The sequence below is a fragment of the Dermacentor variabilis genome, chromosome 7, assembly GCF_050947875.1.
Source record: "Dermacentor variabilis isolate Ectoservices chromosome 7, ASM5094787v1, whole genome shotgun sequence".
NCBI classification, from domain to species: Eukaryota; Metazoa; Arthropoda; class Arachnida; order Ixodida; family Ixodidae; genus Dermacentor; species Dermacentor variabilis.
The window spans coordinates 83,116,115-83,132,741 of record NC_134574.1 but is presented as its reverse complement, the minus strand read 5'-3'; the positions used below and the strand labels follow the sequence as shown (position 1 = coordinate 83,132,741).

At 44.3% G+C, this 16,627-nt stretch overlaps 2 protein-coding genes across 2 annotated transcripts; one reads left to right on the top strand and one right to left on the bottom strand.

Moving 5' to 3' along the window:
- Nucleotides 1-237: 237 nt before the first annotated feature.
- LOC142588199 (uncharacterized) lies at nt 238-9,282 on the bottom strand. Its single transcript, XM_075699726.1, has 3 exons — nt 8,984-9,282; nt 3,143-3,202; nt 238-407 (listed from the first exon to the last, which is right to left on the bottom strand). Exons 1-3 carry the CDS (start codon nt 9,156-9,158, stop codon nt 238-240), a joined length of 405 nt encoding a protein of 134 aa, XP_075555841.1. The 5' UTR covers nt 9,159-9,282.
- On the top strand, nt 3,464-5,653 carry LOC142587577 (uncharacterized). The gene is made up of 3 exons (XM_075698692.1): nt 3,464-4,085; nt 4,811-4,973; nt 5,333-5,653. The coding sequence occupies exons 1-3, from the start codon at nt 3,841-3,843 to the stop codon at nt 5,636-5,638; spliced, it is 714 nt and encodes a 237-aa protein (XP_075554807.1). The 5' UTR covers nt 3,464-3,840; the 3' UTR covers nt 5,639-5,653.
- Nucleotides 9,283-16,627: the final 7,345 nt, after the last annotated feature.

Genomic DNA, 16,627 nt, shown 5'->3' with positions numbered 1-16,627 from the left:
ACTGTCGTCGGCCATCTAATTCGAGAGTCACACGCCTACATTTTTGCTAACACAGTATCCTATCCAAATCACTTGCCGCCTGGTGAGATGGACGGCCGATATCGTCTGGGTTGGACCAAGTAACTTCCTTCCCCTCTCGGCCCATGCAATGAAGCAGTACTGTGTAACTTGCGACAACCGCTTTCGGCACCTGCTGCACCGGAATGCAGCCCAGCGTCCATTCTCAGTTTTGCCATACTATGTGACCACTTCGCACGTTGGTTTGTCCGGGTTGAACCCCAGAACTCTGATGAGGCCGCCGGACCTAGCCTGGCGCTGGATCTTGGTGTACGCACAGCGTTTGAAGCCGAATGGAGCCGAGAAGATCACACGAACTCTTTCTCCTTCAGGAGCCCAGTCACACCAGTCTATGCTCGGAGAGAGTCATTTGCTCCACACGCTGTCTCTGCAAACGAGGGTCCTTGCCTAACTAGTCACGCAGCCAGCGCACTGACGTTTTGGAAAGGGGAAGTGACGGAGAAATTGCATGTCGGTCGTGTAGGTGAACAGGTATACTCTAAACACGGTAACTTTTGCAAAGATGCACATTTTCACATTTTTGTGCGCCTGTAACATAAAAGTTAGAACAGTGTAACCTTTACATTTTTAACCTTTGCAAAGGTTACAAATGAAAACGTTATTTTTTTATTTATATAGGTTACATGCTTTTCTTTTTGAATGTAACCTTGACGGAGGAATAAAACCTTCAAAAAAACATAGGTTACTTGCTAGAGCAGCTGTACCCTTCGGACGGCGCAATGCTTTTGGTAAAATCCATTAGTAAAAATGTCCTTGGTGTCAGGGTCACGAAATACAGAACTCCCGTGGACTGCGATTTGACGTGCACGAATAATAGCCATCGCAAAGTGAGGTCTACAGACAAGACAAAGATATTCAAAAAAGCTCACCGACTTTTTTATCACTGATGACAGACATAAATACATAATGTACCCTAAACACAATACCAACGCGTACCTCCCGCAACGACGCTTACTATTACACAATGTAGCCTGACTTCCTGAGTCTAGGCAATATTAAAGAAAACCTACGTTACACAGGTGATACATATATGGTCAAGGCACTATATTTGTAAAGTAGTTTCCTTGTGTAGTGAACAGGTACTAGAGCAAATATCTATTGCAATAAGTGTTGCATATAATGCACTATAGGTCTGAGCTCATATTATATACCTGTTTGCAGTGCAAAAAGAGGAACCAATATGAAGCCGCCGTGTAATAAAGCAAAATTCTCACATGAAATCACAATTTCCTAAAAGTACACAACGCATTGCTCCCCTCACAATATAAATAAAAGTAGACATTGCTATCATGGTGCAATAATATGCACACAATGAACAGCCATGCTTTAAAATGAGGTATTAAGTCAGATTGACTTCTTTATGAATGCCGCAGTAAACATGCAACTGGTATAAAAGAGGCAATGTAATATTGTGACTATACATTTTATAACATTTCTGAGGAGACATTAAAGCATCCAAATGTTGAAAGCTCAGAAATAGTGCTATAAGCACAGAAAGCACAAAGCCCATCAAAGCTCGTAGCCAAATACAAAATAAATGGAAGAGGGCCGTGATTTTAAACAACTATGCTAACCTATATGTATGTCAGGTGCATGCGGAAATGCAAATGTATGCATATGTATGTCAGGTGCATGCGGAAATGCAAATGCAGGTGCATGCAACTTTAGGAAACGCAGCACGAATCGCCTACAGTATAGCCACATATACCTGCACCTTAAATACCATAGTAAAATCTAACATCTCTTATCACTTCGAGCAAACATGAGATCATCTTGTAACTCAAATAGCATTTTAAGTTTGACAACACTCAATGCAACAAATGAAACAAATGCACATAAGTTGAGAAAACGACTGAAGCCATTCGTTGAGAACATACTTCAGCATCTTGGGACGTACCCTGTCTTAGCACGTTTGTTTCCTGAACTTAACCTAAATTCTTCTTTTTCAAGCGTATGAGAAGATTCTTCAGCTGGTTTGTGAGCAGTGCACGAGGCACTGTTGCGTCCGGCAGGGTATTTTTTTGCAGCAGCACAAGCGTCGGTGAGAATGCAGGCGGGTACTCAATGTTTTTGATGTAGTAGATAAACAGGCAGAACATGAGGGCCCGCTCTATGGTTCCACTTGTGATCCATATAATTTTATCAGCACTTCCAGCATAAGCACAAGTGTGTGCAAAGGCGACATACACATGAAGTGCCATGATTTACTGCTCATTAGGCAGAGCAGTCTGTGGAATGTCATATTAGAGACATGAGCGGACATGCATCAAAATACCATGGCAAAAATGCTCACCAGTGTGAGATAAAGTCATGGAAAATGCTACGTTAATTTCAGAACATTCATATATAACTAAAAATAAATTTTAAATCGTGACAAAGCACATGTTGCCACAGCAAATGATACATACCTACGAAATTGTCCCACAAACCTCGCTAATGAGTGCGTGCTTTAAGTGGCCTTGTAGATGCTTGCCAATGTCAATGAATGTGCACTCAGGTCGCTCTTTGCATGAGAACGCTTCTGCTACTGCTTTCAGTTTTTCTTCCAGGTCACCAACCTTGCATTAAAGCTTGAGTTCAACTTCGATGCAGAACTGGAAAAAGGAGGTATTATGAAGCGAACGTTGTCAAAAACATTAAATGCAAAATCAAACTTTCGATACCCCTTGTGCCATCAGCGTTGAAAGCAATAGAAATATTAATTTCAATTACTTCACTAACAGTTGACCTGATGCCAAGTATTCTTTCCACAGTTGATAATTTTATAACTCAGTGACCTTCCATTCCCTACTGTAGAGAATTAGACAAGGCTGTGTTTCTCTGCTCTTCTAACACTGAGACATACACATGCACTCACAATGTTTTCCAATAAGAAATACTGAGGCAAATATTCACTTGTTACGCACCGAGCATTCTTGAATAGCACATGGTGACCTATGTGTACGAATGTCCTGCACATCGTTACAGCAAACGAAACAGTCTAGAAACAACCTGCACCACTAAACATGCAAAGTGATCGGCGAGTAACCTTTACAAAATTTGCATTTGTATTCAAACCACTAACCTTTCGGGCATCCTGGCTGTGAGCCCTGCTGGGGTATTCCGGCCATTTCAGTATTTTGCTCTGTGTTACCAAGGGAGAATACAGGGTAAAAAATGGGGTAATTCCACAACAAAGCGCGATATTATGCCATGCTATCTAGAGTCGCTGCCGCGGTGGAAGGAAGTGAGCTGCTACGACGACACGGCTACGCTGTGGGGAGAGCGCGGCACTTAAAGGGGCACTGAGGAAAATTTAACACATTTTTTTCGTTGCCAAAATCTCATATTAGGCCTTTCATAGCTTTTTTGTCTCGCTTGCGTGAAGCCTAAATACGAACTTATACCCCTGTCACACGAGCACTTTAAAGGCATTTGAAGAAAAAGACATCTCACACAAAGGAGTTGCATCCGCAGACACACGCCAAAGTTTAATCTCTTTTTCAGAAGCGGTCTTTTCCGAAACCGGAGATCACCGATCTCTTTTACGGCTGGAAAGGCGTAGCCTCCAACGCAGTGGGCACCAGTAATTATCATGCAATAAAGAAACGAAGCAAAAGTGCATTTTTATTTCAAGTGTACACATCACAAAAAAGGGTTTTGTCTTTCGTTGAACCTTAAGTAGGCGCAGTTTTGCACTTTTTGCACGGCACTCTCGTAAGCAGTTCGAAAATATCACGTGACGCTAACAGACGATGCAAATTCGCGCCATTTTCTGCGACCATGGCTACGGCGAGCGGTACCGACGAACAGCCTCCGGCACGCCAAAGAAAACCGCGGGTACAGTGGTCGGAGAGAGACACCTGGGCGTTAATCAAGTTATGGGAAGACAACCTGCCCTCGCTGCGTGCGCAGAAGCACAACGGAGGCGTTTACGATGGCATTGCACAAGCATTGACGAGCATGGGTGTACCTCGCACAAAGGCGCAAGTGCACAGCAAGATAGAGAACCTGGGACAGACCTACAGGTAAGACAAAGCACAGCAGTAAGCTGTGAGCGCTAAATTTACCTTGAAGCGGCTTCAGGCTGTGGTCGCAAGCTGCAAGCTCTCGTTTGTGGTGTCGCGACCTCAGCATCGAACGTTGTTTCCGTAGTAGGCAGCGACGGAACCCTAATCTAGCGGACGGAGCCGTAGTAACGAAGGTTTTAAGGCAGAGACCCTTCATTTCAGCTAGCGTCGAATTTTGCAGGGCTGAACTGCGCCCTGCACACACGAAAGTCGACGACGCGCTAAAGGCTGTTTCTGCAATTCCTTTACAGTGCGAGTCGGTCTGAGTAAACGCAAATTCGCCTTCACATGCGGCGAAGAATGACAACCCGCGCAGGTCGTCAATAGCATGATTTCGTTCGTCACAAGATAACGGGAACCTTAACTTATGGACAGGCGCATTTCACATTATATTGTACGCCTTCTCACGGCAACATATAATACGAAGCAGGAAGTCGTCTGCATGTTTTCATTTCTGCAGATGTGACTACGGTTTGCATTTTTCTCGGACCATGCGCAAGCGTTGTTCTCAGACAAGAAAACATGAGAAACTTTAAATTTTTTCGAGTAAAAAGGGTTACCTTCGCTTCTCAGGCTTTCTGTACCATCAAGTCGCGTTTGTATCTATCGGCAAACGTTTTGCTCTGTGTATATCTTTACATTTTGAGTATATAAAATTTTAGTTCTTTCGTTTTCTTATCCAGGAGCTGCCTGAAACACATGACAACAGGGTCATCACCGCCGAGCTGGCCATTCTTCTCCGAAGTCCATAGGTTTCTAGGATCCCTGCCTGTTCACGATACATCTTTAATGGAAGAGGCTGGGTGCAGCGAGAGCACAACAAGCAGCACTGCCTCCGTCGAAGAAGTAAGAAATGCATAGTGGAGACTATATATGCTTTATTACAGTCAACTAAATTTCAAGACATAATGTAGCATCAGCTGTGCTGCCAAGCCCATAATCTGCACAACCCTGCAGTGTAGCGGACTGCTCTTGTTAATACTGTGGTTCATTTCTGCTTGTGCTCACGCGCTGTTCATTTTGCAAGCTTGGCAGTGCGCTGTTTGGAGAATAAAAAAAATGCAGACTCTAAAATAAAAAAACGTGAATACATACACGCAAGGAGAGGCAGCTCTCTTGCAAGTAAAAACCCTGAACTAATTGTTTACCGCTTCACACATCAACTAATGTGGTCAATGTATTTCGGATCCCTTCTTCAAACGCAGCTGATCTTCGACATGCTTGATTCCGGCTCTGCTTCTTGTGAAGACGTCGCCGAAGATTGTTCACCTTCCGAGTCGCCAGTACAACAGGTTGAATCCAGGAACCTCGCAAGTGGCAGTTCCGAATGTGCCCGCAGGAAGAGAAGGCAACCGGCTGGCGACTTTCAAGAAAGGATGCTTGAGGAGCAGCGACGGCAGAGAGAGCAGTTTGCTGATGCGCACAAAATGGAAATGGATCTCCGTAAAGAGGGGCTCAAGTTGCAAGAGAAACTTGTAGATGCAATGTTGAAGTTTTTTAGTAAAAACTGACATGGTGTTCCACAATTGTTGCTGATTCTTGGGACTCTTGCGTTCAGTTCCTTCGCTTGTAATATTCCACAAGTGCTGTCCTGATGGCGGATGCATTTCCAATTTCAGCTTCTGTTCTGCGTGATGGCTGTGGAAATGTAGCATTGGACTGCTGCACCTCACTTAACCACTGTGGGTGGACACTGTCGTTGAAGTGCTCGCAAATGTTATTGAGCACGCAGCATGCTCGTATAGCCAAACGGGCATTGCCAACAGAACACTCCATTCTTTTCGCAATGAAACGGAACCGGGCCTTTAGCCTTCCGAATGCGTTTTCAACTATCCTCCTTGCTCCAGATAAATGACAGTTGAAATTCCTTTCAGCTTCACTGATGACAGTTCGGTGTCCAAATGGCTTCATGAGGTTTGGGGTTAGTGGAAATGCTTGATCGCATAATATTATCGGTGGGACTGCTGTGGTACCCACTGCGGCAACAGGTGCTTTGAAAAGGGGACTGTTGACAATCTTCGACAGCCGTGAAACACCAAACACATGTGCGTCGTGGCAGCGTCCTGGGGCACCGACATTGCAGTATCTGAATCGATACTTGTGGTCGACCAATGCTAGTAGGATAATACTGTGCCTGCAAGAAAAAACAAAGTGCAAAGTGAATAAAGGTTAGTGCAGCATGGCACTGCTGAGTTCACTGCCTTTAGTTACTGTGATGCGATTTTACAGTTTGCTTTTATTAATAGCTGTGAGTGCAGCTCGGATTACATTATTTCACATAATGCCACAACCGGTCGCTGTTAGCGTACTCTACATCGTATAGGAGTTGCAGTCCTGCGGAGAACTCTTTTCGTCGTCGCATTAAAATTGTCGCTGCTAAACACTGCAAGACTGCGAACCAAATTACGCGTTTTCTTAAGAGCTGCTGGTAAAATTGAATAACATTTTACTTAGCAATAAAATATGGGTCAGTCAGTTACTTTTTTTTACTACTATAAAAATGGGCCCAAACAGAACACTTACATGAAATAAGTTAAATCGTGGCCACTTACCAACCCTTGTAGTTGTAGTAGTCGGTGGCGTACTTCTTTGGAGGCGAAATAGGGAAATGGCAGCCATCAAGGGCACCGACAGCTTGAGGGAAATCGCACACGGCTTCGAACTCTTGGATGTGCCTAGGCATTTCCTCTTCAGTAATCATTCTGATCCAGTCACTTTCGAGCACAGAGACAACAGCTGCGCAAAACTCTCTGTAAATGACGTTGACGGATGAGCGCCCAACGCCGAAGAGGTTTGCCACAGTTCTATCTTCGGCAGAAGAGCACAATTTGTAGAGGCCAATGGCGACACGCTTTTCCGCAGTGATCGGGTCACGCATGTTGGTAACTTGTTTTTCGAGCACATGGCGCAGACTTTCCACGAGAAACCGGAACGTTGAGGGGTTCACTCGAAACGACTGCTTGAAGTTGTGGCCACCGAGGTGAGGCACAGTCTCCTCGAACCACTTTTCGTGGCGGATGAAAGCCCACGTCGATCGGTTGCAGACTCTCGTGGGAAGCGCCAAGGCATAAAATGTAGACCCGTTGAGTAGCAACTGCCGCTTAATACGGTCTTTGACTGCCTTTGCGGCGTCTGCTTCGCTCTCTGCAGCAAGAATCCTTGCCAAAATGCATGCTATTTCGACTTTTTCCTTCGTGTCCGTGCAGTCCCCCATATTCTCGACCTCCATGTTGACTCCGATGTAAACAGTGGCCCAAGGTTGCTAGACGAACATGTAAAATTTGCTACTTCTGCGAAGACTCTTGAAGCTACCTTATTAAATCTTCTTTAATTTAACCTTTTCGAATAAACTGTATCTAAATTCACTAAAACAAGCATATTATAGTACGTTTCTAATTTCTATATTGAAATACGTTGGTTTATTCTAACTGGTTTTGTTTCAGAATCTAGCGCCATGCTTTCCATAGCGTGTTCGGAAGGAAACGATAAAAGGAGATCGCCCGCGCCGTGTGTCTGCAGCGCAACTCCTTTTAATTAGAGGTCTTTCAACTCGGTAAAGGACCGCTTAGGTAAAAGAGTTTTTGCGTGCTTGTGTGACAGAGGTATTATTCCTGAGAGATATTGAAGTTTTTCCCGCCGCTCTGATTCAACCCCGGACTCGCAGGTGATATCAACTGGAAGAGTGACGTATACCATGACGTCAACGCGTTAATTAACACTAACCACCCGCACCATGCACAGCCGTCGTATAACTTCCGTCTTCCACCGTGGTCATACCGTTCATGCGGCACTGGCGCCTCAGTCCAGCAGTTTTGCTTTTGTTTTGGATAAAGAACGTAGTGTGCCTACACCGGTTCGGTATACAGCCACACGAACACGAGCCCGGAGTGTGGCACTGAAAGCTTGCAGAACACAAGGTGCGAACATGCGTGCAGAGTTCTATAAAACAGGTCGACTAATACTAATACAGTAGTCTTACATTGAAAACGTGCGCCTTCGTGAATGTACAAAAGCATAGACATCACCAGCAGCGCACACGCATGCAATCAGGCAATACCGGAAAGTGAGGGGCAATGGTTTCACAAAAGTGCAAGGTGTCCTTTTATTTTCACAGAATAATAATATTATCAGGTGTGCTGCCAAGCTGAGAACTCTGATGCGGCACTGCGGCAACTCCACTCCCTTGTTCTTAACCACCTAGGTACAATACTAAATAAAACACGGGATCGAATTTCTTCACAGCATAACGAGAAATTCTGTCCGGCTATCCATGTTCGCCGCACTCCATCTATATTACACGGAAGCCTAAGTTTATGCAGCACGTTTGCTTACGTGCTGCATAAAGCATGGACGATGGCTCTGTAGTGTCACACTTATATTCAATCGTACCCGGCACACAAACCAATTCAGAAGCAGCGAAATTACGCGCAGTGTTCTAGAAATCAGGTTTAAAACACTAGTACTGCAGTCGTGCAGTGAAAGCGTGCGCATTTATCACTGCACGAAATCTCGCACACCACCACCACGTGCGCACACAGGAAATGTATAAATAACTGTGGATTACCACCATATTGTTCAGAGAACGCACGCGACGACACTAGGCAGCTGAGGCAGTACTTGGCTAAAAGAAGTATATCACAGATAAGCAGATATATCGAACCAATGTCTCGCGAGCTAGGTAAGTCATGCACTCGTATAAACAGAGTAAACCTCATCTAAGTTCGAAATGCGCTCACAAAAAGAGCTCTGCAAACAAGCCCGATTCGGAAAGCAACTCATACACTCGATTTGCGAAGCATTAAGCCAACGAAGACCTTGCAAGCCATAAATGCGGCTTTGAAACCAAAGGCACTTACCCAAGTCCGTAAGTCTGCCATGAGCACCTGGACAGTGGTTGCAATAGTCGCAACAGCTGGAGTTTTCTGCTGGGTCGTCCGACGAACAGACAACGATGTACCGCCGACAGTCGCAAAAAGGTTCGTTGCAGCTGCCGCGCAGCACACCCCACAAGTCCCTGCTGCTTAGCGCCATTAAAGATTTCGTCGCGCACACACAAAAACCAAAAGACTTCAAAATGGCGAACAAACCAGAGAAGAAACGCCGCCAGAAAGCGGCGCAGCTCAGCCGAGCGGTGTGAACCGCTCAAACGACGCGTACGAAGCAGCACGGGCGGCGCCTGCGCCGTGGCGCCTTCCTGCCGTTTAGACTTCCGTGGTTTCTTTGCGCATGCGCATCTAGCGCGTATCGGAGCGACCGTCGTGCGATATTTTGAGCACCTCTCCTTACAGTTACCGTTTCTCGCGTGCTTGCTATTCCCATTGAAGCTTAATTCCGAGTCGCTATGTCGACTGAAATATTGGAAGGGCCGGCGGAATGAACAAAACAGCCCGTGGATTTGCGGCCTCCCACATCCGGTTACATATTCTGTCGCCCTCTCAGGTGCTGCCCTTCTCCATCTGTGCTATTAGAACGTTAACTGCGACGGTGTTGAACGCATTTCGGCCTACATGGCTAAGAAGACACAAAAGCTGTATTGTATCATACAAGGATATCACGTGTTAATTGAATGAATTGTGATTTAACGTCAATTAAAGTGGAGAGCTGGACGAGTTGATGCATATTTGTAGGAATATAAACGATCGCAGAGCACGGAGACACAGTATAGCAAAACGGAGAACGACGGTTTGTTTTTCTTCCCGTCTTATGTGTCTACTGTGTCTCTGCCCTCTGCGCTAGTTTTTCTTCCTGCAAAAATGAAATTTATTTGCGAGGTAAATCATCTCGCCCCGCTGTGAGAACGGGCTTAGAATAAATAGCACATGGACCTCGTTTTGCAACTCACTTATGGACCGAATAATCAAGCTGTGCTGTAGCATACCGAGTCGCAAAATACTACCATTGCGTTGCATGTCGCAGCTTCTTTCGACTCAGATGTCAGACTTTTAATCACGCGCAACTCTGCTTGTAAATGCCCTCCAAAACGACAGTACTGAGCTCATGCGGTAGACTGTCACAGAATTTGCAGTATAATAACATTTCCTGTGGCCAAAACCACACACGCGCTGCCTCTGAAATATATTTGCGCACTTCAAGCAACAAACGTCCTCTCTATGCGTATGCGCAGCTCCTTGCTTCTAGAAACATAAGTTACCACGCTGCTCATACGTTACGGCGCAAAGGTTACATGGCGTCATTTGTCATGGTAACCTATAGATTGCTTGCACGTTGGATGTTGCAACCTTTAGAAGGCACAAAAATATAAAATACAAGAAAAGAAACCACTTGTAACGTGTAACCTTTATTTCATAAGTTACCCGCGCCCCAAAGTTACATTATAGGTTGCTGTTGGTTAGTTGAGGTTTAATGGCACAAAGGCAACTGAGGCCATGCTCCGCCAGTCACAAGACAAAAGGAAACGTAAGGTTAAAGGAGGCAAACCTGCATTGCATTATAGTTCGCGTAAATAACCAGTTGTCTCTAAAAAGTGGAATAGGTTAGTAAATGGCACTAGTGGGTCATCTGCCAGTAATAGGGCTGGGTGTAAACGCATATTTAAATTATATAGGTTGTGTAAAAGCTTCCGTCGCTGTGTTTCAAACTGTGGACATGTTATAAGGATATGTATTACTGTAAGAGGTTGAATGCATTTTTTGCAAGTCGGCGGGTTTTCTTTACGGAGGAGAAAGTTGTGTGGTAAATGTGTGTGTCCGATCCGAAGTCGACACAGGATAACCTCATAGAACCGTTGCTCGTGAGTGCATGAATTCCACTCACCAATTACGGATTTAGTAAGATGTAGCTTGTTGCTTAAGCAATGGTCCCATTTCTGTCGCCATTTGGACGTCAAGGCCTTCCTAATAGCCGTGATACTATCCCGATATGGAAGCGCCGTGTCTGTTATGTATTTGTGCACTGCCATTGATGCACACCTATCCGCTGCTTCATTTCCCGGTATACCGACATGGCTTGGTACCCAGCAAAACCTAAGCGACCGGCCGTATTTGTTTAATGTTACCATGTTTAAAATGTCCCCTATCAGGGGTTCACATTCGGATTTCGCGTGTAGAGCCTTCAGAGTGCTTAATGAATCAGTGTATATTACTGTGTTTTCGTGTTTGTCAGCGATGCTCTTTTTAACTACAGTCCATATTGCGTATACTTCGGCTGTGTAGACAGAGGCATGTTGTGGTAATCGAATACTTGTTTCCCAATTTTCCGTTACGGCCCCCACACCCACGTGATCTTTTGTTTTCGAGCCATCAGTGTAATATTGCATGTTATTTTGATATTTGTCCCGAAGCGCACGGAATTCTTGTATAATGTGTTCGCATGGGATGTCTCTTTTCTTTAGATGTGTTAACGTCCAATCACATAAGTGTGTGAAATCATACCACGGGGCCAACCGGTGTGGTTTCTTGGCAACCTGGAGGACTTCGTGGGGAATGTCATAGTCCCGACAGTATTGCTCATACTGCAGGACAAGTGGCCTAATCGTGTTCGGTTTATTTGTGTAGTGTAAGCGTGTGTTGCATTGTGCGAGGATGTTGTAGCATATGTGTTGTGGTGAAGACTGAATTCTGAGAACGTAGGAAAAAGTGAGGAATGCTCTGCGCTGCTGTAAGGAGGGTTCATTACACTCGACGTATAAACTTGGAATAGGTGAAGTTTGGTAGGCACCACTTGCCAGTCGCCGTCCAAGGTTATGTACCGGATGAAGTCGTTGCATGTAGGACTGTCTGGCTGAGCCGTAAACCGCGGAGCCGTACTCTAAAAGGCTACACAGAAGAGACCGGTAAACACGTAAAAGGCACCTTCGGTCGGCACCCCAGTGCTTATGAGACAAAATTTTAAGGATATTTAGAGTTTTATTTGCTTTAATCTTTAGTGCTTGTATGTGAGTTAGGAAGTTAAGTTTGGTGTCAAAGGTTACTCCTAAAAACTTATGGTCTTGTTTCACCGCCAGTATGGTGTCGTTCAGTTTTAGGACTGGATCGCTGTGTAGCCCTCGTTTCTGAGAGAACAAAACAGCAACTGTTTTCTGTGTTGAGAAGCTCAAGCCATTTTTGTTAGCCCATTGTGTAAGTTTATTTATTGTCATTTGAAGCTGTTTCTCACAGGTTGGCAAATTTGAGGCACGGCAAGCCACTTGGAGATCGTCTACGTAAACAGAGTACATAAGAGACGGCGGTATAATCTTATTAACTGAGTTCATTTTCACTATAAAGAGTGCCGTGCTGAGAACACAGCCTTGCGGAACGCCATTTTCCTGAGTAAATGTATGAGAATGTACTGTACCCAGACGTACCTGAAATGTTCTGTTAGACATAAAATCAGCTAGGCAATTTAGCATTTTACCACGGATGCCGAGGTCAGCCAGGTCTCTTAAGATTCCATATCTCCATGTGGTATCATAGGCTTTTTCTAAATCGACGGAAACTGCAAGACAGTGTTGTTTGTGTAAAAATGCATACCGAAGTTCATGTTCTAGACGGACAAGATGGCCACTGGTTGAACAACCCTTTTTTATATCCACACTGATGGGGGTCAATAAGGTTTCTTGATTCTAAAATAAATGAAAGTCTTATAGTGATTATGCTTTCATATGATTTTGCCAACAGCTTGTGAGGGCAATAGGTCTGTAGTTGCTTGCTGATGTGGGAGATTTATCGGCTTTTAGAAATGGAACTACTATTGCCTTTTTCCATTCTTCGGGCATTATGCCAGATTCCCAGATTAAGTTAAAATTTAAGGAGAGCGTTTACAGATGCTTGAGATAGATGAGCCAGCATGGCGTAGTGAATACGGTCATGACCTGACGCTGTATTTTTTCCTGCAGAAAGATCTCTGTTTACTTCTTGTGTGAGGGGGGAATTGTACGGTTCATTTGATGCGCCAGTAGTGGGCAGCTTCTGTTTTTCAGCAGACTGTTTGTACTGTAAAAATTCCTTTGTATAATTCCCTGAACTCTATACATCGCGGAAATATTCTCCAAGTATATCTGCCTGTTCTTGTATTGTTGTTTGTGTGCCTGGACTTGTAAGTAACAGTATTGTGTAAGATGAGTATAGTCCTCTAAACTTCCTAACCTGGTCCCACATTCGTTTCGACGTTACCGTACTATTGATTGAAGAGATGTATTTTTTCCATGATGATTTTTCAGCATGTCTTCGAATGAAACGTGCGTTGGCTTTGGCTCGTTTGAAGTTTACCATGTTGCTATAGGTGGGGGTACCCCCGTAGAATTCGCCAGGCCTTATTTTGTTCTTTTTTAGCGTCGGTCCACTCCTTCGTCCGCCAGGGGTTTAGCTTTTTATGCACTGTACCCGATGACAGGGGTATCGCCTTTTCTGCCGCTGTGATTATGACGTCAGTGATTCTTTTATTAAGTTCATCAATATTAAGCTCTGGCGAAAAGACATTTTCAAGTTTCGCGTTCTCCGTAAAAACCTGCCAGTCAGCGAGCTGTAATTTCCATCGGCGTGGTCTAGTTACTAAAGTTTGTGGTGATGGTAGCAGTTTGATGAGTGCGGGTAAGCGGTCGCTACCATATGACGTGTTGAGAGCTTCCCATTTAAAATCAGTAAAAAGAGAGGGCGAACAAAAAGCTAAATCTAAACAACTAAATCTGCGGGAAGTCGGTGAGAAATAAGTTGGCGCACCTGGGTTTAAAAGACAGATATCATTTGATGGAATAAAATCTTCAACGAGTTGTCCTCTTTGGTCAGTCTTGACACTGCCCCAAAGTACCATGAGCATTAAAATCTCCTACCAGGGCGAATGGCTCCGGCAACTGATCTGTTAGTTTTTCTGTCTTTAAGAGGAAGCTTTAGCTCGAGTGCTTCTATCTAAATACATGTAAAAGGAGAATTCGTTTTTCTCGGCAACCACTGCACCAAATTTGACGAGGTTTGTTGCATTTAAAAGAAAAACTTAAAATCTAGTGACTGTTTGTTTCGAATTTTTGAGTTAGATTGTCAATGTTTTATTAAAAATTGGCGAAAATCGGAAATTTTCAAAAAACGAAACTATCAAGTTTATTACTCTGTAACTTAACCACTAAAAATGATAATACAATTCTGTGAATTGCATCCAATAGTACATCTAAAGCGGACAAAATTGATATGTTACACATGAGTATAAAAAAATTTGTCATAGGGAAATACAACTTGTGCAAAACCGTTGTAACCAACGTAACAAATTCACGTAAGATATAAAATGACATATTGAAATTGTCCGCTTTGAATGATCTAATGAATGTCGTTTACAGAACCGCGATATCAGTTCTTGATGCAAAGCTATGAATTTGTAAACTTCGTGCTTCTATTTTTTTCTAACGGTCAAATATTTGAAAATAGTTTTAAGAAAATTCAAGCCCTAAATAGAAATTCCGCTTCCAACAGTCACTAGAATTCAACTTTCTCTTTCAAATGCAACAAATTTCATTAAAATCGCTCCAGGGGTTACCTCATAAAAACGTTTTTGCGTTTTACATGTATTTGAATAGGCCGCGTCGGAGTTGGGCCCGAGCTAAAGCTTCCTCTTAATAGTAAAATGTGTGTGGGGTGGAATATATAGTGTGCAAATGGTGATGGTTTTGTAGGATAGAATGGTGACAGCTACGGCTTCTAGAGATGTACTTAATTGGACATTTCGGGTGGGAGTGCCGCCCTGTAAGACTATAGCCACTCCTCCCGGCTGGAACATTCGCGATCCCTTCGGACAACGGTGAAGCCTCTAAGGAATTGACTGTGTTTAGGGCCTAAGTTTGTTTCTTGTAGGCAAAATGCGCTTGGCGAAAAGTTATTGGTTATGTCTTTAATGTCACTTAAATTGCCAATCAGTCCTCTACAATTCCAATGCACGATAAAATCAATAGTGGCAGAATTGAGAATGGTAATTTTTAAATATGTACTAAGTAACTGTAGATGACATTTGTTAGTGGGAATGTACTATTGGAAGAACGGTAACCGTTCAGGTTACAGGTCCTTTTGTTCGCGTAGTTATTGTAAGCTTGTCTTTCTTAGTGCGCTCCAGGGAGCGCTGATGTTCTGGCGTCGATGACGCCGGAGTTTTGGTGTCGACATCCATAACCTTCTCCAAGGCGCTGGATGATCGAGAACCAGGCGCTGAGATGCGTGTCTCAGGTCTGGGAGTTCGATTTAGTCTGGGGCCCTGGGGAACCGGGGTCTGCAGGCCCGTCTGTGATGATGATGATGGAGAAGCACTGGCTGCTGCCACCATCCACGGATGGAGTTACTACTGGGCCACTGACTGCGGTCCCTGTAGACTCCTGAGACCACTGCGGTGCTGTCCCCTGCCACACCGCACTGGCGTAGGTTGTTTGAGGTAAGTGGGCTAGTTTCTTTCTAGCTTCATAAAAGGAAATCTTCCCTTTCACTGTAAGTGCAATTATCTCTTTCTCTTTCTTCCTGCAGGGGCGAGATCGTGAATATGCTGGATGATCTCCTTTCCAGTTTGTACAGTGTGGAGCAGCATTACAGTTTTCCGATTGATGGTCATTGGCACTACACTTTGCACATGTCGATTTACCTCTGCATGATTGCGATTCACGTCCGAATCTCTGGCACTTGAAACACCGCCTCGGGTTTGGGATATACGGTCTTACGTTGATCTTAACATAGCCTGCATCAAGTGTAGTAGGTACAATACTGGTACCAAAGGTAAGTATAACGTGTTAGGTCGGGATTTCTTCGTCATTTCTTCGGAGGGTTATTCTTTGAACTTTGATTACATTTTGTTCTTGGAAACCGTCCAGGAGTTCTTCATCGCTTAGGTTTAAGAAATCTTCTTCTGATATTACACCCCTGCTTGTGTTGAGAGAACGGTGTGCTGAGATTGTGACTTTGGTGTTACCGACACTGGTGAGATCAGCGAGCTTTGCGACTTGGTTTTTTGTTTTGAGTTCAAGGAGGAGGTCCCCACTTGACATCTTTAAAGCTTTGTATTGCTTTCCCATTTTCTCTACTAGACATTTTGCTATTAGGAATGGCGTTAGTTTCCTCATTGGCAGAGATCCTTCACTGTGGATCACATGGTAGCGTGGGAACGTTTCTCCGTTGGTTTTCAAAGTGAAATGCAAAAGTGCTTCGGTGCGCCCTCTTTTGTTAGGACGATCTGCAAGGAGGGGGAATGCATTTGCCATGTATTCTTAGAATATTCAGCGGTGATGGTAGCCACCCACCACCGAGCACAACAAGGGGACGCTACGAGGTTAGGAACATACCTGTATACGTCAGCTATACTACGCCGCTATAACCTAATATATATACCCAAGGTTGGGTAGATACACACGGTTAACCCTTGCTGCCTGGAAAATGAGAAGTAAACTGAAGTGAGTAGAAGACAGGAAAGATTCAAAGTGAGAGAGAAAGACGAAGAGTGGAGAGGGGGACAGGAAAAGGCAACTACCGATTTCCCCCGGGTGGGTCAGTCCGGGGGGCCGTTTACGTGAAGCCGAGGCCAAAGAGGTGTTTTGCCGC

What these genes read in the sequence shown, in the direction of transcription:
- LOC142587577 (XM_075698692.1), top strand. Translation starts at nt 3,841, where the DNA reads ATGGCTACGGCGAGCGGTACCGACGAACAGCCTCCGGCACGCCAAAGA. An exon ending in AACCTGGGACAGACCTACAG is followed by an intron (nt 4,086 to 4,810) that starts GTAAGACAAAGC and finishes TTTCTTATCCAG; the next exon opens with GAGCTGCCTGAAACACATGA. An exon ending in GCACTGCCTCCGTCGAAGAA is followed by an intron (nt 4,974 to 5,332) that starts GTAAGAAATGCA and finishes CTTCAAACGCAG; the next exon opens with CTGATCTTCGACATGCTTGA.
- LOC142588199 (XM_075699726.1), bottom strand. Translation starts at nt 9,158, where the DNA reads ATGGCGCTAAGCAGCAGGGACTTGTGGGGTGTGCTGCGCGGCAGCTGC. An exon ending in TGGCAGACTTACGGACTTGG is followed by an intron (nt 3,203 to 8,983) that starts GTAAGTGCCTTT and finishes TTGGTAACACAG; the next exon opens with AGCAAAATACTGAAATGGCC. An exon ending in ACAGCCAGGATGCCCGAAAG is followed by an intron (nt 408 to 3,142) that starts GTTAGTGGTTTG and finishes CTCCGAGCATAG; the next exon opens with ACTGGTGTGACTGGGCTCCT.